Source organism: Lampetra fluviatilis, chromosome 15, assembly GCF_964198595.1.
Source record: "Lampetra fluviatilis chromosome 15, kcLamFluv1.1, whole genome shotgun sequence".
In the NCBI taxonomy this organism is placed as follows: Eukaryota; Metazoa; Chordata; class Hyperoartia; order Petromyzontiformes; family Petromyzontidae; genus Lampetra; species Lampetra fluviatilis.
In genome coordinates, this window is record NC_136289.1 from 7,954,680 (window position 1) to 7,975,502 (window position 20,823).

Sequence of the window (20,823 nt, forward strand, 5' to 3'; positions counted from 1 at the left end):
ATAACTTTTCAGAATTCAAAAAACGTGTAAACTCTTACCTGTTACAACTTTGATACGCGTGCTGTTTGACGTTCTGGGCCTGTGCTCAGTAACTGTGTTTAAATAAGAGAACCAAGCTGCTAAATAAGCGAGGTCGCCTGTTAGATGTGGTAATCAGCTTCGCACTCGGTAATACAAGTGTGTAGATAATTCATCGTGTCATCCCGTATCATCGTTATAGTTTACAACGACCTGATCGTACCGAAAATTTAGCTAAAGGCAATAATTCAGAGGTGTTCCTGAAAGTGTGGTCCGCCAAAGATGATTTGACGACCTCATCTGCCCTCGGGTAATCTAATAATCTTCATGGTGAGAATTACTGATGCTTGTATGACCGTCTGAGATGTTGTGTCGTTCGTTGTAAACTCTCGTCATGAAGCTTAGTGTTGTCTACGAGTTTTATTAAGCTGGTATTGTTTCCGCCCTTGGTGGCTGGACGTTGTTTTATTGTCGCTTGAACAAGGGCCTTTAACTCGAGTAAAAACATGTGCATGAACTCGATATCAACCACGTGATGATTTCACCCCACGGTGTTTGTTCTGAGCACAATCAAATCTTGCTGTGCCGAGAATTCCATTGGACTTGAAAGCAGAGATATATTGCAGGTTCGAATTACGACGACCTGTCCAGTCTTGATTTCGCGTGTAACACGAGCCCAGCTCTGATCTCTCTCTCTGCCTTCACAGGGCTCCGACTGCTCGCCATGGCGATGAACCCTGAACTTTTGCCAAATCCGACACTCATCAGTGGCCACGGTAAGGGATGGCTCCGTCAGAGTTGAGGTTCAGTGGCCCTGTTGCACAATGCGATGTTTGTCTTAATGAATGTAACTGGCCAAAGTTAACCTAACGCACTCTAGGGGCATCAAACTCTTCATAAACATCGTCGTCTTTTAAATCTGGGTTGAAAACGTATTTCTGTCTTAACTGATTTTTTGTTTTTAGTTCTTCCCCCGTCCCTCCGATGAGCACGATTGGCTGTGTACTGTGTGAAAGAAGTTCAATGGATAATACTGAACATACCTCGTCATTGTCATGAGCATCACGACCCCCGTGGCCAAGAGGCGCAGGTGAATTGGCGTGGCTCAGCGCAAGCCCTGAACTCACTGCCTCTCATCTCATTCGTGTTGCACTGCGGTACCAGTCACTGTGCTTGCACGTTTACTGTGAAGGGCACCTTTGCCCAGCCCTGTAGTGTGATATTGTTTAAAGTAGGGCATACAAAAACGAAGGGGAACGGGGGTGAATAGGGCTAGGGGTGTGTGTACAACATAGTCCACGTAAATCTTCGAACAAATATTAAACGCTGAACGGAATGAGTGAGCATATTATTTGATTTTGTCTATTAGTATTCTGTTGCAGCTCTCAGTTCCCGTTGACTTGAAGAAAGGCTGTGACGCCCATCGCTTTATTACTATGAGTGTTACCTATTTTCCTTTATCAACATTTTTTCGTACTTAATTGTAGGAGTTTAGAAGAAGCCTCATCCATCCCGTCAATGAGACTTCACCCTCCTGCTGATCTGGAAACCACGGCTGGGGGGCTTACTGCCCGTGGGCTGAACGCAGCCCACGGTTACATTTCATACGGGCCACGGCCACACGAAGCCTACCACATCGAAACGTCCCACACACGTTATGTGCATCTGTGAATGCAAGCATCTTAGCCACACTTGTGGGGAAATTGGGTACTAGTGGGGAATATTTTTGACAGGGTGCCACCGTGTTTTTTTATATTGTCGTGTGTGTTATCGTGTAGTCAGAAGTGACTGAGCTGTGTGTTATTGTGTGGTTGCCCAACACATGTATTTAGAAGTCGTATTCGGCCCATAAGTAGGGAAAGAGTTCCTCGCTTTGTTCTAGAATTCTATGACCACTGGTCTCAACAGCGGACTGTGGTGTCATAGGTTGAATTGTTTTAATCTGAAACGTTTTCCCTCCTGTAACTAAATTCGTGCTGTGCGCAGGACACATCATTTTATTTTTATGATGAATAATTTAAAATAAGTTCATGTGATTATAGAAGGTGATGTATTTTGTCCCTATGTCATCATCATTACCACCATCAGCAGCCATTGTTTATCAACTGCTGGATGTTGTCTCCTTTGGGTGCCATGCCATCACCATTCGCCATGATTTATTCCATCCATGACTGCAAGTCGAATTCATCATGTAGCGTTGTGGTGGGTATCAGAATGATGTCTCTGAGATACACTCCATGCTAAGTTCTAAGTAACATCGGAGCATTGTGTTCGTTGTCAGATTCGCCGCGTGAGGTGGATGACGCTCCGAGCGAGGAGGAGCGGGAGCTGCTGGCGAGGGTCAACGCTGGAGACCAGGAAGCGCGTTTCCTGCTGGGGCAGCTCTACTTCCACAAGGTGATGGTGCCACAGTAGCGGCAACAGTGATCCACCACCTAAAGCCTGGGTCACACGAGGGCGATGTGCATTCGCGATGGCGCGGAGCAGCAAAATTACTTGGCCGAGTGCAAGTGGCTCAGTCGTAGCATACTCACCTTCGCCAGCAACAGTCGGATGGTGTGTCAACATCAACACTGGTGAGACAAAGGCCGCCAGGCAGCCTCCACAGGTGTTCGCTAACGACAGCATGTGAAAAGGCTACAGAGGGAATTATTTTATTTGTACATTCATATTGTGTGTTTGTTAATAATGATAGTTGAATTAATGTGGTTTTATGCCATTCTTATAGCATAAGGCAATCACGGAAGTGTTGTGTCTCTTAGACAGATACTGTTCATCTGCCAGGAGGAAGTGATGTTGGTAGTGTAATTCCAAATTTGTAATTTTCAGGTAATTTTTCAAATGTGGACCATGGAGTCAGAACACAATGGCCTACACGTTTCAAATTACATCTTTAATGTCCATTATCCACTAGTGATGCGGATGGCGTATTTTTGTACGGTTAATACACCTGTAGTAATAACCAGGGCGGCTTGCCGGGTTTGAACCGTGAACCTCTGCAACAAACAGCGAATGCGCTACCGCTTGGCCATGTCACCGCCGTGTGGTGTGCATTGTCGGGTGAGTGTCCGTGTGTGTGTTTTGTGCAATCAGGGACGTTTCGCGTGCGCTCGCCTTCACTTTGAGGTTGTGAGCCACACGGACGCCCGGGCGCTCTACCAGCTCGGGGTGATGCACTACGACACGCTCGGGATGCCGGCCGACCTCGTGAGACAGACGCACGCCTCCACACACCCCGCAGACACAACCACAACCTCCCCTACATCATCATCTATATCATTAATGATTATCACCATCAGCATAATCATTTGTTGCCAGTATCGTCATCAGAATCATCATCAGCATCATTGTCAGCATCATCACAGTCAACATCATTGCCATGAGAATTATTACAATCAGCATCATCTTTAACACCAAATGCAACTTAAAGAGCATACAATATCCAAAAAAAATAATAGTTTAGTTGTGGGAAGAAACCAGAGTAGAAGGAACACCCCCCTCGCATGAAAACAGGGGGATACGGGTCTGCACAGACAGGTTCACAAACCCACTTGTTGAATTGTCATTTTCCAATCTCTTCACATTTTATCGTTTTCCAAACTCTCTCTGATCCACCAACCCTTACTCAATATTGGGGGAATACCTCAATCGTGGTGGAATACAGGAGTGATGCACTATACATTTCTCCAATTTCCCAGTATTTTTTTACTTGGGATTTGAACCGTGATACGCACAGGAGAAAGGGGTGGACTGCATGCTGGGAGTGACGAAGATGGAGGGTGGCCGTGCTCGGCTGGTCAAGTACGCTGCCATGTTCAACATCGGGCAGGCGCACTTCAGCGGCTTCGGGGCCAAACAGTCGGACACCGAAGCAGAAAGGTGTGGAACAGGGCATGATACAAGGAGCAGGGGAGAAGGGGCAGTAGCATGGTGTGGCAGGGGGCATGAGGCATAGGATATAAGTCATGCAGTACAGGGAATTATTCAAGAGGCATTGATCACTGGAAATTGGGCAAGGGGCATTGGGCCAGAAGACAAGAGAGCAAACGTTGGCAGTCGTTGTACAAGCGCAGAACCAAAACCACCTCTCACTCTACTCTGAATAGTGGTCATTGTCTGAAACATTAGCTTATTATATGAACCTTATGGCGGGACCCCGGGGTCCCATAAGCCTCCCGGCTCTCGCATAAACATTATATTATGTAAACAAAAACTGTGCTCTTTTTCACCAATGGGTTTGAAGGATGGTGGCAAGTGTTGTCCTGTTAAACTATGCCTTTAAAACTGAAAACTACTTACCTGCAGTACCTCTATTTAAATACACTATCAATAATTTACACCCCTCTGTCAATCATCGTGCTTCTCAGTGTGGATTTGTGAACACACTTTGTCAACAGTACATAAAATAGTACGCGTTTTCAATGCGCTGTTCATATTGTAACAAGCGTTTATACCAGTGTTACTCTACAGAGTAGTGGGTCACCACTCCTCTTATCCGCATTGATACGAGCGGTATGTGGGGACTATGGCTTAACCGCAAAAAAAAACTTGTCTGCACAGATGCATACGGACAAGAGAAGTATTATCAAACAGGAGGAATTAACGGTGCATCGCATCTCATCTGTTAAATATCTACAGGTAATCGGATTGTCATCGATTGATCTTGGCTGCAGACATTGGTGGGTCACAAATAATAATGAAGAGAGCAGTTTCACTGTGTTATACATACTTTTATGACAAATAAAGGACTTAAGTCGTGTAGGCAGTTTGAGCAGCTTTGGATAAGACTTATGATCCTGGCCATACCCGAGCATGGAGTGCATTCGCTTGTTCAGCTCTTCTGCTCATTCATCCTCGCTGCTGCGCTTGGACACGACACAACAACAGAATGATCCGCGCCAGGTGGGTCGCGGCGTTTGTGTGCGCGGTGGGACGGAGTCGCCAAAAATAAATAAATTAATTACGATTTTTACATCCGTTTATTCGGAACCCTGGGTTCCCACCATAAGGTTCATATATGTATTCTAAAACATTGATCATGAATATGGTGGTGTGTTTTCTCAATGCCAATGTTGTTGTAGTTGAACAACCCTCACCTCGATATTATGTGTCCACATTAGACACTTTCATCTTGTATGTCCTGAGCTGGTAGCGGTGGTAAGGTGTAATAATACAATTAATTTAGTTTTACTTAGCCACTGATGTAGCCGGTAAAGCCTAATTGAGTGTCAAGACCCTATTTTATAATGATCCTGCATTCGGATGGTTGACCAATTCCGATATAGAGGAGTGTTTTGGTTGCAGGATAAAACTGGAATGCCCAGAGAAAACCCTCACATGCTAGAGGATAACACTCAAATGTCCACACAGATGGGTTTGCAACCCATTTGCTGTACTGCCATCTCTTGGCCAAATTGCCATCCAGTGGATTTGGGAAGAATCTAACAATGCCCATGTATGCTCAGGCAGACTGGGTGAAGCAAACGGGTGGAAGCAGCCATCCTACCGAGGAGACTTGGGCTAGCACTTGGCATGCAATAGAACACAGAAACTGAATGTATGAACATAGAGTCGGATATATCTCTTGTATGTGATCCTCCAGCCTTTGCATCTAAAGCTCTGGATCACAGAGTTCACCACCATGTGATGTTTCTCTTGCACAGGTGGTGGCTGTTGGCTGCGGATGACGGGAACCCCTTGGCCAGCGTGAAGGCACAGAGCATGCTGGGAATGTTCTACTCGCGCCCCGAGAGCCAGCACCTGAAGAAGGCGAGCAACGCCCATCAAATTTGGCCCAAAACTCACACCGCGTGGCTTTTCTAGTAGCTGTCGTGAAGCTTCACGAGAGTTCAGTGAGCGAGCTTTAGACAAGGTCTGTGTACGGCTTTGAGTGAAATATGAGGCTGAACCGGGAGACCACCATGCTTCAAATAAACAGGACCCTGCGGGGTGGGCTGGTAGGAATAATACTTAGTACCGGTACAGGGATATCGACCGGGTATAGAGGAGTTAAAGAAAAAATTATCGTACACAAATAAGGCGATTAAATGTATCTCGTCTCTGTGTTAATAAGCCTCCCGCACTAGGCCTCGCGAAGCCTGCCGCACTAGGCCTCGCAAAGCCTACTGCACTAAGCCTCGCGAAGCCTTCTCTGCAGTAGACTTAGCGAAGCCTTCTGCACTAGGCCTCGCGAAGCCTCTGCACTAGGCCTCGCGAAGCCGCGCTTTTCGTGCACAAATAAGGCGATTAAATGTATCTCGTCTCTGTGTTAATAAGCCTGCCGCACTAGGCCTCGCGAAGCCTGCCACACTAGGCCTCGCGCCGTGCTTTTCGTGCACAAATAAGGCGATTAAATGTATCTCGTCTTTGTGTTAATACATGTTTCTTGTCTCTGTGTTAAAAAAACGTGCTGCGTTTCAGTAAAGTAATTTTTTTTTTAATAAACGTGCTGCGTTTCATCTCTGTGTTAATAAGCCTGCCGCACTAGGCCTCGCGAAGCCTGCCGCACTAGGCCTCGCGCCGTGCTTTTCGTGCACAAATAAGGCGATTAAATGTATCTCGTCTCTGTGTTAATAAATGTTTCTTGTCTCTGTGTTAAAAAAACGTGCTGCGTTTCAGTAAAGTAATTTTTTAAATAAACGTGCTGCGTTTCAGTAAAGTAATTTTGAAGCGAAGTTTAAAGTTTTGCCGTGATGCGCCGGAAGCGACGGCCATCTTGTTTAATTCACATCGCAGGGGGAGCGGGCGGCCATCTTGTCGAACAGGGTCATGCCAAGTGTTTGCAGTAGGGGGCGATGTTGATATACGGATGGACAGACGGACGGACGGACACATTAATCTATTGGTGGTCTGGTCCACTTCGTTCCTACCAGTATAATGATTATTATAGATATGTCTGTGCATCCGCCTGCCCTTGTGCCCACACAGGCGTTCTTCTGGCACTCGGAGGCATGTGGTAACGGCAGCGTGGAGTCGCAGGGCGCCCTGGGCCTCATGTACAAGCTGGGGCTGGGCGTGCGGCGAGACGCCGACTCGGCGCTGGAATGCCTGGAGGAGGCAGCGCAGCGTGGCAGCCTCTACGCCCAGGCCCAGCTGATGGCGCTTCTGCACGCGCGCCGCCTCTACGTGCGCGCTGCCGAGCTCGCCGCGCGGTAATGCACACGCTCCAACACCGCCGCCGCCGACACCTAGTGAAAGACCCGACGCGGAAGATCTTCCACGAAGATCATGGTCCACCATAAACCGCGTTCACTGAACAAACCATGGCAGATGCGGATACCTGATGCGCAAATAGAAAATACAAAAATCTCCAGTTTGCGACTGTGGTTATCCAGTACAGACCTTACAACGTATAAGGACGTAGTCCCCGATCCACAAATACGAAGGAGACATCACAGCGATACTCTCCGCTACTCCTGGCGTGGTTGTCTTGCTTGACCACCTGAATGTGAAATTGTAGTTGTTGCGCTGCATCTACATCAGCCATACGAAAGAAGACGACTGCCGCCACCGTTGTTCAGTCTGAGATGTGCACTGCATTTTCTTTAGTCTTCGCTTCTTATTTACACCCCTGCCCAATGAGAGGTCTTTGTCTCAAACTCCCTCCATCCAATTCGATCTTGCGCCTTTGCTGTTACGAGCAGAGAGGAGCGGTGGAGCATTGGTTATCGTACTGCGCTAGGAATCCATCAACTTGGGTTCGATTGCTGGGCTTGGTGAGTAAAATCTGAACCTGGTGGTTCTGGACTGCCAACCCTTCACCAATTGACCAGTGGGGTGAAGTATTGTAAAACAACTCCCACAACCAAGACAGCGTGCTGAGGCCTTTATCCAAGAGTGTACACTATTGACAATTTTTTTTTACTTAATTAATGATACAACAGTGCTTAGAGTAGGCATTGAACGATTGAACAGGATACATGCATTTAAACCATATGCAAATGTTATATGTAGGCTAATATAACAAATTATAGAAGACTAAACTAGATAATGGCATTATGAAGTAATTAAATCAAAGGCAATTAAGGTTGGGAGTGAACCACTCCATCCCTAGTCAGGACCGTATGGGTTACATGGACAAATCACTAACACCACAAAGCATTGTCATTAAATGTATACATTTATCCCACTTTTTATTCCTGCAATTTTCCTTTGTAAGAGGTGTTATCTTTATTGTCTCTTGCCCAGGTAAAGGAAGATGAAACACAAACATTATTACCTTGCCGAGATTTACTTAGGCTGTACATTATGGGCTGTCAAATTGAGTTTAAAGTTCTCTATGTATTATAAGATGAGATATTTATGTTTTTGTTGCCTTTAGTGTTTAACTAGAGATGTCTATCGATGTGGCTGTCTGTCTTGACCTAAACATTGGGAAAACTAAACTATACACTGAAATTGAAAATTCTGCAAATGAAAGGCCATCATTCACATTTTTACTTAAAAATAAATAATCGAAAACAAATCTAAAATAAATTTATACCACATTTGCAAATCCAAATTTGTATACTGTACATGATTCCTATATTGGAAATGTAATTGCTAATGTCGTTATTAAGAATGCGGTGTAACAAGTAACTCAAAGCAACGAGCTGTCACTGCTGATATGCGGAATCTAAATGGATGTGTACGCGACTCTGACACCTGCTTCTCAAGAACTTCCTCAACTTTATGACTAACTTCGTTCTAAAAGTATACCCACTGTTTGCTACATCGTGTATAACATATAGTGCATCTCTGACACTGTGCGGGGTCTCCATGTCGTAGCATTTTGACATATCAATCAAAATTGTAATGTTAAAATCTAAGACTGACATTCGAAAGTCGTTTTGTAATTGAAGTTGAGTGACCTCCAGCTGGTACTGTGTGGCGACCAGGGTGGCAGATTCCATGGATGTGGCACGTGTGGCTCGGGAAACCGACTGCCTCCCTACGTACATCAGCAAAGGCATCGCAATGGCTGCGTTCTATTTCGGACGCTGTCTGGAGTTGGGCCAGGGTGTGGCACGCGACGCGGTGCGGGCTCGGCACTACTATTCCAAGGTCTTTTTCAGATCCCAAGACACACCTGTGTGCGTGTGTTGTCTCTCTCTTGCAAGTGATGCCACAAAATCCCAGATGTCCACTTTGTAGCAGGTGGATACTTTTCGGCAACTTTTTGACCTAAAACATATGATGCCTTAATTGTCAGTACCAAAATATGAGAATAGGTTTTCCCCTTTTTTCTGGCAAAACAGATGTTAAGAAGTTAAAACACCAAACTGAAACTTTTTATAAGGAATCATGTGTGCATTAACCACAATACTTGTGGTCAGAATGCAACAAAAAAATACTCTAATAGTATATGCATTGTCTTTGATACTGATTGATCCACACCAGAGACAGCTTTCTTTCGAGACAGCTTTGGCTGTTCGCCTTTTGGCGTCCTCTGGTCGAACAGTTTGAGACTAGGCTCGAAAGCTGTCTCTGGTGTCGACCAATCAGTTTCAAAGACAATGCATATACTATCAAAGTATGTTTTTTGTTTGCATTCTGAGCACAAGTATTGTGGTTAATGCACACATGATTCGTTGTAAAAGGTTTCAGTTTGGCGTTTTAGCATCTTAACACCTGTTTTGTTGCCAGAAAAAGGGGAAAACCTATTCTCTTGTATACCGAGGCTTTCACTTGAGATCGGAACATCCTGATGATGCTCGGTGTAAACCTTGATGCTGTTGAAGCAGCAAAACATTTGATTCACGTAACACTTTTATTTTAATCTCACTCATACTTGTTTTCAGCGGTATTTACGAATGATTTAAATTTTAAAATGTGAAGCAACTTTTCTGTAAACATTTTTACATTTTAAGTAATTTGAGCACTTTAGCTGAATAGTAGGCAAGTACAGCTAAAATGTAAGTTTGTGAAACTCCGAAACCTGGGACGTTTTTAGCCAATATCAAAGTATGAAAAAATTAAAAAGGGTGAAACCTATTCTTATGTTTTCATACTCCCAAACCTGTTGTTTTGTGATGTGGCCAGGTGGTGGCAGTACAGCACTAAAAACAATTCCGACGTATTGAAGTGTTGCAAAACCCTTTGGGCTGACATCAGTACAGTACCAGTGTTCCTCTTAATGCAAACCATTTTGACAATGCAAATTCCCTCGTGTTTGGTTGAATTGCAGGCCTTCCAGTTTGACCCAGACATCACCGAGGAGTTTCAACTCAAAGTGACACACGGGGAGTTGTGAGTCTGCGGAGATCGCCCCACCTGCATCTATCTGGTCACACGTATGATCCTTTTCCTAATTAAGCGTCTGAATGCATCACAAGACGTGCACTATTGTTAAATTATTTGTGCATTTTCAGGTATTAGAGTTGGCCGTGAAGCACTTTTACACAGCAAAATTACCTCTTCAAGACATTACAAGCAGTACACTGTCCTGTCGAGTGTCTATGGAACCAAACTTTAACATTACCAAAGATGGTGTGGTTGTCCATCAATGTAAATTTTACCTACTCCGAATGGATCAGCATCTCAAGCTTGAGATCCTGACATCTTCACTCAGGGTCGGGTGGCATAAAGCTACTTACCTTATGCTATCCGTAAATCTACATAGGAAATTACGTAAACGTGTATCTCTTGGTTTCCGCCATAAATGAAGGAAAATTATGACTTGATAGATTTTCATTGTGGAACACGGATCTATTTTAAGTTGGTTTTGACAGAGGACAGTTAACTCGGTAAAAGCAGGACAAGTCTTATCCACAAATGAGCAGCCAGTGGACAAGGCATTAATACTGGCTTTCAACGCCAATGCAAAGCAGTGGAATGCTTGGCAGACATATCAATGCCTAATTGGCCTTGATGGTGGACACTTTCCAACACTTGGACAAGCAGATTGGGAAACCTGGGAATCAAAACACCTGTCAATTGGCATATCATGTGGCGAGTTCTCTATATATTCCAATTTCTTCTAAGACCTATGGGCCCATGTGGCCAAATGGAGCATGGTGGTGAGATGTTAACTACCTCGCCTGGTAACATGTCTTGTTCTACCCCCAACCGACACTTTCTGTATATTCATTTGCATGTTCTCCTCGTGGTCATGGATTTTCTCCACGTCTTTCAGTTTCCCCCCCCACATTTTTGAAGTGTCGAGTATTTGGCTGCTATACATTTTCACATAAGCCACTTCATGGGCTATCATTTGTGGCCAGGTTGCGTCTGAAAAATAAAATGTTGTAATACCCCAAAGAACTGGTTCGCAACCTGTGGTCATTAAAGGCCATGTCCCACAAAACTGTTGCAGATGGGATTTTTTGACAAAACGCCCTCGTTTTACCGATGTTACAAGTGTTTTTTGGAGGTATGGTGGTCTGCAGATCAGGAGATTGGCAGCCACTGCTCTGTACACCTATTGTGCTGAAATGGAGGCCCTTCCACTAGATGCACCTCTACAACTATGTACATGGACCCAGATGCAGTGTCAAAGCCACATCAGCTCCACACAGGTGTCGTGTCAGGTTCCTTTATTACGATTCCAAGATAAGATTGAACAGCCACATTCTCCCCCCCTCACTCAGTCATAAATAAAAGTTGTTTAAACAATTGTGCACAGACACAGAAAAACTTAACCGTGGTCCAACAAATATTTTATTTCTCCTTTTTGTTGCACTTTTCCTCTTACAAAAATGTACAGACCGGCTGGCTCAAATGGCAACATTTGCAGACAGACAGCTGGCGACAGTGGAGAGGGCAGTGTGGAATGGTAATACATTTTACATGCAAATCTCAGACATTTAGACAAAGTCGGTCCCTTGAATGTGTAGTACACCAGTTGCATCATCGCATTGTTACTGGAATGAACGCCTGTCCACCCTGCCACCGTCGCCGACATTTAGAAAGAAAACATCACCGTAAACCGAAATGTTGGAAAGCAAATCTGAACCATCGCACTTGTCAAGCATGTCCAAAAAAATTCTCCCAAGCCAAATCCACGTTTCAATTTCTGATTCATCACTGTCATTCTTTTAAACTCATTTGGTGTTGCCCGCACACCGCTCACAAGGTGGGCACAACAGCTGTGACCAACAGCGGGAATACAGACGCAGCCTGTCCCACGCGCAGCAAGCACAATGGAACCACCTTCACAAAACAGGCAAGGGCAACAACCCAAAAACCATCGTCACAAGATGGGGAATTCCACGCACAATGAACCAGCCAGTGCAACTGAAATGGACACGGAATAGAAGTTTGCAGGAGCAAAGAGCTTATCAATTGTGTTTCATGTCCCTCTTAAGTTTTATTGTTTTGAAAATGTGGAACGGAGAGGGGCGCAAACAAAAACCTATCATCCTTTCGACAGAAAAAAATAAGAGCGGTTTTGGCTATAGTTAACCTTTTCGGCGCTGCCGGCCGCATGAAACAGAGCAGGGTAGCAGCGCAGAGCAGCCAGGCTCGCGGTCGCTTAGATGACGTTCTTGATTTCGTCATAGAGGACCAGCACGAATGCACCGCCCATACCGCGCAGCACGTTGGACCATGCGCCCTTGAAGAAGGCGCGAGTGCCCTCCTGGCGAGCGATCTTCCTCCAGCAGTCGATGGTTCCCGTGTACATGATGTCAGCTGCACGACAGATAATTGTTTGTTTAATTAAAGCATTGCGACAACTCGGACATTTTTGGCTGACCATTACTTAATGTTTGAATCTGCAAGCAATAGACTATTGGGCAGTGGGCAAATTTGAAATATCCGTCCCCTGAGCAAATAAGTCCCATATCCTTGATAACGACAATTATCAAGTGCAATCATACCACCAGTGTATTGAACTGGTATTGTGGTTATGCTGCTGATATGCAGGTGCATGCAGCACAATTGCTTCAATTATCACAAGCCTAACATTGACCCTCTACGAAAGCGAATGACCGATGAGAACAATGAGCCACCCATCATGGTAAATGCATGACAATCCGTGAAACGTCACTGCTGGCTCTTTCTGTAAGCTAAGTAACCCATAATCAAGTAATCTGTTTTGTTACAAACATGCATTAATAAATTCCATTCCAGAGTGCTGCGGCTAACACATACGTTGCACATGTGCAAACCAGCCCCCAACCTCCAACAATGGAGGTAACCCACCTGCTTTGCGGCCGGACTGCATCATCATGCGCCGACGCACAGTGTCGAAGGGGTAGGAGGCGAAGCCAGAGACAGCTGTTACTGTCTGGGCGATCATCCAGCTCACCACGATGGGGGTGTTCTTGGGGTCTGGCAACATGCCTGCACACACCGGCAGAGACACAAAAGCAATGTTTTTAAAGAGGCATTCAATTGAGTGCAGTGTGTTGGGGGGTCATGATTACTGGCTGCAAGGTCTACTTGGCTATGCCCAAGACAGCTACCAGCATTATGTATCAAATATGGAGACTCCTAGTTTCACTGTGCGGTGACATAACTAACGACAAGTGCAGCAACTGCTGTGATTAACTGCATTATCGGTGCCGTAACTTCTGGTTTTGGCGAGTTCCGATGTAATGGTCACTGCATAAGATTACACATCTAATAAATGGAGTAACTGCATCGTGGATAACTGCAGTCTCTTACAGGAACTGGTTACTGGCCATAGTACAGTGAAATTGTCACTTTCCATAAGTGCCATCAACAACACCGACTACTAATCCCAGTAATCACTGCAACATACAGAGTCTGCAGTTCATGTTGGGGATGGGTGAGCAAGCGTGCACGCACCCTTGGCCGTGTCGTAGATGCCAAAGTAGGCGGCGCGGTAAATGATGATGCCCTGCACGGACACATTGAAGCCCTGGTAGAGCCCCCGGAAGCCGTCCGACTTGAAGATCTTGGTGAGGCAGTCGCCCAGGCCCGTGAACTCGCGCTGCGCGTTGCCCTTGCCCACATCGGCGCCCAAACGCGTCCTGGCGAAGTCGAGGGGGTACACGAAGCACAGCGACGTGGCGCCTGCAGCGCCACCCGACGCCAGGTTGCCAGCGAAGTAGCGCCAGAACTGCTTGTGCTTGTCGACGCCACCCAGGAAGACCTGCTTGTACTTGTCCTTGAAGGCGAAGTTGAGCGCCTGGGTCGGGAAGTAGCGGATCACGTTGGCCAGGTTGCCGCGCCAGAAGGACACGAAGCCCTGCTCTCGGGGGATGCGCACCACGCAGTCGATGATGCCCTTGTACTGCTGGTCCACGGCGATCTGCTTGCTGGCATGTTGCACCTGTGGGAGAGAGGGGAGGGCAATGGAGATCGCATCAATCACCGCACAAACTCGAGATGCAGTTTGCATTTAGATGCTACAGAAAAATATACGTTAAACCAATCGGCTACATAGACGGCCCAATTTTCTCGTCAAGGAGCATAAACGATCACTCGAACTCCCGTCATCCTTGCAGCAGCTTTTGGCTCGCCGTGGAACAAAGATGGCCACTGCATCGCGTACTTCGAAATGAGCTTCTGCGGCCATCTGGAATGATTTTGCGATAGATTGAAAACTTATTTCTTTAGATCCGCTTTGTGTTTAGTTTGTCCTTCCCTCGCACCTCCGATTACCACGGTTGGCTACGTACGGTGCGCGAAAGTTCAACGTGTGCTGGCAGAATGCGTCTGAATTTGTGCCTAGGCTTTCTAGCAAGTGCTGAATTATGCAGCTCATCACTAATATACTTACGGGTAAGAATGACTATGCATTGAATCCAGTATTAAACGTGTCTGGGCCCTTCCTAGCTTGCCTTAGCATGAAACGAGCACCAAGTAAAATATATTACACATCTTGTCTTCGTTATGCCGCGTGAATGGCTAGAAAATTGCGCCCCCTAACGAGGCGTTAAATATCGCTGTGGTTTTGACGGACGTCATTGGAAGGACGCAGCAACGCACCCCACCCCCCGTCTTTTATTCGGTGGGAAAGCCGGTTCCGTCTCTCGACACTGAATGAATGGCTTCAGGCGAGGGGGTGCTTGCTGGTGGAATCGGCACGGAACGAGGAATTCAGAGGCGTGTGCTCCTTTGCCTCCGGGGGGGAAATGAAAAGAACCTCACAAGATTCCTTATATGGGCAGAGGACGTTCTGGAACGCCAGGCAATGTGCCGACTTGTATTTGTCAGGTTCATCAGACGAGAATCGGTGAAATATTTGTTAATTGGGATGTGCTGATAAATCAACGGAACGATTGCGGAGATACGGACCTTTGTTCGCCAGACCAATGGTCGGTATTTAAAAACGCAGTATTTATAATCCTCATCTTATGTACGATGCGTCGGGAAGTTATGAAACCGGTTTAATAAAACACCTTCACTTAAAGAGCTCAAACAGATGTCTAACCCTTTGTTAAAGCAGGCTTAATGTGCTCAACTGTAGCACTAAATATATCGCTTAAGCGTAATCTATGATAAACCAGATCAGAAATACAGGGTTCAACTTTCAACCTTGACCAAGTCTACACGACCCTTGTCCGCTCAGCTTCTACGAAGGTGATCTCCTCACCGGCAAGGTCAGCTCGTTCAATTATTAATTGCACCGCTTCGAAGACAATCAACGCCGTTCGCAATAGCGAAACCAGCTACAGCAGCCAACAAGGGACATTTGGCTTTGAATGAATTATGCGATGGGGGCATTAGGCAGCCCTAATGCGGGAAGATTAAACCCATTGGCGGCAGGTCATTGCGAGCGCGACCTCATGCGTGGAATCATTTAATAACTGAAGTTTGCTCAACTGAGCGTCTTTAACTCATGAAACAAAGCTACGTCCAATGATTCGGTGGATATAGAGGCGCGAATCTGCGAGCTTTAATTAAGACATGCAGCGTGAAAAGCGGCTATAATTATAGCATCCAACTTTAACAATTTTAAACTCAATATCCCGGATAAACGAATTAAATCGGTAATAGGAACTAGATACTACAAACAATTCCCCTATGCCCGCCCTAACACTAAGTTACTAAACCCCATTAATGTCCGTCCTAATAATTGCCCTCATCACAGGGCGTTCAAATTCATCTCTAACCCATCCCCCACTCTTCATCCCGAGCCATTATAAAGCTCCTCGACAGTACAGCCACGCAGTGAATCGGCAGGATACACGTAAGATGTATATCTCAAGTGTATGGAGGTGTATTGATGTTAAATACGACAGCCAGCGGTATCGTTGGGCCCTCAAAGTGACTCCCCGCTCAGCTGCTGCCCCCTGACATGTCACTTCCTCTCCATTTCGGACCAGCACTTTAAGCCTCCACTTCCCTCCGCTTATGAATGCCCCCAAAATACCGCAGTGCCCTCTATTCTCACCACACTTTAGAGTTTAGAGTTAGACGAACCAACTTTGTCTCGTCTACCCACCCATCCTGTGTAATACTTTATGTAGACATCTCACCGCGTGTTTATACAATGGCGTATATACTTTGTACAAACAATTAATGCGATGATCCCATAGATAACTGCATTGCATGTGTACCATACATTAGACGATTAAAGACACTAGTGGCTGGTTTTAAGATTGGACCAGAGTAGCATCGATCATGCTATATACGGTTGGCAAAGGCCAACATAGGCAGGGTCATGTTAAGGTTATTTTATTTCCCAAGTAGGGGTCGATAATTATATTTAATAAAATGAAGTCATTTGCAGGCATTTTTTTCGATTTTAAATATTTTGGACTATGACGCCGACACACAAAGACCTCCTGTTGCGAATAACGCCACGGGCATTTAAAGCGTCCACACACAAGGCGCGTATTTTATCGATTAATAGACGCATCATTATCATTAACCGGGGCGGCAGCCGGGCTATGAAACCACCTCCAGCGGAAATTGGGGGGGGTTGGACGACGGTTTAAACACAAAATGTCGGTGGTGCCGGCCAATTGTACTACGTGGAAATTAAACGTACAACGGGGCGACCTTACGAGTCAAGGGAGTGGGGGGGGAAAGCCGTCGTCGTTCCCGGCGACAGGAACAGGAGGAAGAGGACAGAGCCGGCGGCCGCACGGGGTCACCTCTAAGCCGCCATCTTAGCGAGGCTGCTCCCCCACTGCCCCTGAGGCCGCCGCGTATGCGACGAGAGCCGGCTCCGTGTGCCCCCCCCCCTTCCCTCAGTCTCACAGATATAAAGCGTCAATAGCTGCGCCCCGCACGACTATCGATAACCCCCCTCCACCACCATCACCCCCGTGCTGCTGCTACTGCGAGATACGGTACCTGCAGCAGAAGCTTCACTCGCTCAATGGGCGCCACCGCCGTCTTGGAAATCGCAGCGGCGATTCCGCCCGCGAGAAAATCCTTGGCAAAATTGATCGCTTGTTCCGTCATGGTTTCTCTTTAGTTTCTTTTTTTTTAAGAATTTTACTTTTTTGTTAACAGTTGGGATTTTCGTGGTTAAGACTCTTTGTTGGTTGATGTTGCTCGAGTCTAGAGACGTTCTGCCTCGCCTTGTCGGACGAAATGGCCGACGTGGAGTGCACGGAGCTTATATATAGCGCTGAAATCTCGCGAGAATACGACCGTCAGATCTCGCCGTATCCCATTGGTCGACGCGCGCGCGCGTGACTTCGAGTTACGTAACCCGCGCGGAGGGGAGGGGACCGGGACCTGATGGGATTTGTAGCGCTCTGATTGGCGGGCAGCGTTCGTTGCGGTGAATGGGGGGAGGGGTGGGGGTGAAAAGGGGGGTGTGACGTCTTCACTGCAGGATCTGCGTCTTGATGAGGGACTGGAAGGGGGGGGGATTTTTTGGTGTCACGTGCATGCCGAGATAGGTGACGTCACTACTGCAGCAGCATGCGGGGGGGGAGGGGGCGTGTACCGAAGTCGTGACGTCATTAATAAAGGGGCGTGTACAAAATATTTTTTTACCCAAAAGACAATTTTAGTTTTAAAATAAAGTTGCGGATAATTGTATACATTTGACGTACGCGTCGTGCCTTGTGACAAACGTGGTACGTGATTTGCGTTTATTCAATTGCAAACTCTATTCCTGTTGGTTGTGTAGTTTTTTGGAACCCACGTTATAGTGCCTCCCACCTGGTTAAAGGGCAATCATACTGGTAGGAACGAAGTGGACCAGACCACCAATAGATTATATCGTCCGTCCGTCCGTCCGTGTATCAACATCGCCCCCTACTGCAAACACTTGGCAGGACCCTACAAAAACCTTTTGACTCAGTGGGGCTTTCCTGGCTTAACAAGTGTAATAATACATTATGTTTATATTCTTTGGTTATTCGTTCCTACCAGCCCACCCCGCAGGGTCCTGTTTAATATATCATCTATCAATATATAATCTATCAATCACAGCTTACTGCTTTTGGCGCGTAATTGTTATTACGTCATAGCAAGAGGCGTGGGTTTCCTCCTTCCGCCGCGGATTGGCCGGCGGAATGTGACGTGGGCGTGACAGTATTGTAATCTCTGCGCGCTGATTGGTCGACTGGCGTTAACCTTGCACGTGGCGCGGGAAGGTGAGCGCGGGAACACGTGGAGCCCGTGCCGAAGGTCACTTCGCGATGTCTGTGACCTTTGTAGGAATCTCCAGCACATGCCTTGCTGCAATTAAGGCAGGGAACATAATTCGTTGTGTCGAATCGTGAGTGGCGGATTAGATAACGGTCTCATACAAATTGTGAATTGGTTCACAGAAAAACGCGATTTCATTGAAGCTTAGCAAACAACGATTGAGCGAGTCTTGACATGCATTGATTCGAGCGTGAAAAAATATCGATGACTATTTACTCATGCAAATTATCACAGAAGGCGCATGGAACCAAGGATACGGTAAAACCCGTGGTTTTATCGAATATTAATTCACGAATAGCGCGGAATAAAATCGTTATTGTCCCCAGTAAAAAAAACCTTACTAAGAATCTGCAAAAGGTGCTTGGTGTCACTCCTCAATGCTGTCATTGTGGATATTAGGTTACCCCCAGCTGTATATACAAGTCCCCTTATTAACCCACCGGGCCGGGTGCAGGTTCGCCGATGAGTGCCCGCCGCTGTACAGTGGCGTTTGCCCTTGAGGGTCCGACTCCGTGCGTCATGACCCCCCCATCCCGCCTCCAGGGCGTCGCTCGCAATTGGCTCGCAGGCGCCGCCGGGTTTTTTGCGCAGCTGCCCGGGCAGACGTCCCCGTCCATCCGGCCGACCGGCCGCTGGGAGCGCGACGTCGCTGCTTGCGCCAGCCGCTTCCACGTGGTGCTGTGGTGCCATCGCCGCACGGCGTGGCCGCTCTCCAGCACCGAGGCAGAACCCACCCACCACCCCCACACCTCCTCCGCCACCGGTGTTGCTTTAATGTCTCGCTGAGAACAGCGTCCTCCGGGGTCGATGACAGACACTTGGTAGCCGCAAGCATAGCAGAGAGTATATTTGATGTGGTGTGCCGGTTTCGGAAATATTTACTGGGTCGCTTTTTTATATATAAAGAGTTGATTTATTTCGGCAGGAAGGGCCCTATGAGCTGCTAGGCTCTATTTCATGGGCGTTCTGCGATGGTGATCGTCACGTAACTAGTATCCACATCCGTAGCGAGGGGTATACTGGATGTGGTGTGCCGGGTGCGGACACTTTTTGGGGGGGGGGGGGGGTCACCAACCCGTGACGGACATCGCTCATAATATTTAACAATCTTAAAGAGCAGACGCGTCGTCTGAAATGCAGAGCTTTGGAGACAAGGGCGATGAATGGCAGCAGATACAGCAATTTGTTCAACTCCGGGGGACGCTTTGGGATGTGAGTTGGGAATATGGCAGTATTGCAGGTGGGTTCCTGAACCTATGTCGACCTTTGGATTTTCTCCGGATACGGTACTCCGGGTTCCTCCGACACGAAGAGCACTCGATTTAAATGTGAACTGCCCAAAACTGACCTCCTTGAAAGAGACTTAAGTCTCTTCCGGATAAATGTCAATGAACTGCTGGATGAGTGGCCTTCTCGTGCCTCTGTGGGTTGTGGGGTCATTTTACCCTTCTCCACGCTGGGCAGTGTGGGTTGGTGAAGGCAGGGAGCACAGACGCGGAAGCAAAGAAGTGTAGTACAACTTTTGCATGATATTCACTTTCCGTGTCAGTTCTCGGGAGCTAGGCTAAGGAAAATTGAGCCTGGTTCGTGCTCGGATGGGGGTACGCAATGCACACACCAGTTGCGGGGAGATGGATACAGGGCGACTTTAATATTCGTGGTAATTCCCGGCAACCCCGTGCCATTGGTACCAGCGTGAGGGCTGGTAATGCCCACGCAAACTAATCCCCGATTGAACTTGTAACCCCAAAGCCTCGTTAAACGTTGTCATGCTGGTGCCGTTTTCAAGGGAAAAACCACTGGCATCTCCCAGATCTTGAAAAAGAAGAGTGTCAGTGGATTGTCACCATCATCACGGTCCATGGGCAGATAGTCCGTAGTTGTCCACTGCACGTTTCGTCATTTATTTCCACTTTACTCTGTCTTGTGCCAATATGCTCAAGTAGTGCCACATCTTTCTGGCACCAATATCTTCCGCCGTCAAGCCATTCTCTGTCAGGTCTTCCTCTATATCACCTATTTATCGAGGATGAATAAATCAATTAAAACGATTCCCCTTGCTCTACATTATGATAAATTTGCCTTAATAATGGTGCTTCAGACCCAACCCCACATGGTAAAAACTCAACCCATGGACGATTACGCCTTGGCTGTGCCCATAGATGCCCGATAAGAATTTGTAAACTCTTTAGTGGTTCAATCTTGATTTGAAGCTTTCATGACTGCCGGAATCCATACTTTTTGGTTCTTTCGGTAAAGTCACGTGGGTAGAAAAATAAAATAAAAAATAAAATATCA

General features: G+C 46.7%; 2 protein-coding genes across 2 annotated transcripts; one reads left to right on the forward strand and one right to left on the reverse strand.

Annotated features, from left to right (window-relative positions):
- Positions 1 to 736: 736 nt before the first annotated feature.
- On the forward strand, positions 737 to 10,249 carry LRP2BP (LRP2 binding protein). Its single transcript, XM_078862867.1, has 8 exons — positions 737 to 794; positions 2,300 to 2,415; positions 3,112 to 3,225; positions 3,755 to 3,897; positions 5,682 to 5,787; positions 6,946 to 7,169; positions 8,895 to 9,060; positions 10,184 to 10,249. Exons 1-8 carry the CDS (start codon positions 743 to 745, stop codon positions 10,247 to 10,249), a joined length of 987 nt encoding a protein of 328 aa, XP_078718993.1. The 5' UTR covers positions 737 to 742.
- A 1,388-nt stretch (positions 10,250 to 11,637) lies between these two features.
- On the reverse strand, positions 11,638 to 17,454 carry LOC144936161 (ADP/ATP translocase 1). Its single transcript, XM_078863081.1, has 4 exons — positions 17,212 to 17,454; positions 13,750 to 14,236; positions 13,141 to 13,281; positions 11,638 to 12,627 (listed from the first exon to the last, which is right to left on the reverse strand). Exons 1-4 carry the CDS (start codon positions 17,320 to 17,322, stop codon positions 12,470 to 12,472), a joined length of 897 nt encoding a protein of 298 aa, XP_078719207.1. The 5' UTR covers positions 17,323 to 17,454; the 3' UTR covers positions 11,638 to 12,469.
- Positions 17,455 to 20,823: the final 3,369 nt, after the last annotated feature.

Excerpts from the sequence above, each read along its gene's own strand:
- LOC144936161 (XM_078863081.1), bottom strand. The coding sequence starts at position 17,322 with ATGACGGAACAAGCGATCAATTTTGCCAAGGATTTTCTCGCGGGCGGA. Across the intron at positions 14,237-17,211 it reads GAGTGAAGCTTCTGCTGCAG|GTGCAACATGCCAGCAAGCA; the intron begins GTACCGTATCTC and ends TCTCTCCCACAG. Across the intron at positions 13,282-13,749 it reads CATCTACGACACGGCCAAGG|GCATGTTGCCAGACCCCAAG; the intron begins GTGCGTGCACGC and ends CGGTGTGTGCAG.
- LRP2BP (XM_078862867.1), top strand. The coding sequence starts at position 743 with ATGGCGATGAACCCTGAACTTTTGCCAAATCCGACACTCATCAGTGGC. Across the intron at positions 5,788-6,945 it reads AGAGCCAGCACCTGAAGAAG|GCGTTCTTCTGGCACTCGGA; the intron begins GCGAGCAACGCC and ends GTGCCCACACAG. Across the intron at positions 7,170-8,894 it reads GCTGCCGAGCTCGCCGCGCG|GGTGGCAGATTCCATGGATG; the intron begins GTAATGCACACG and ends TGTGGCGACCAG.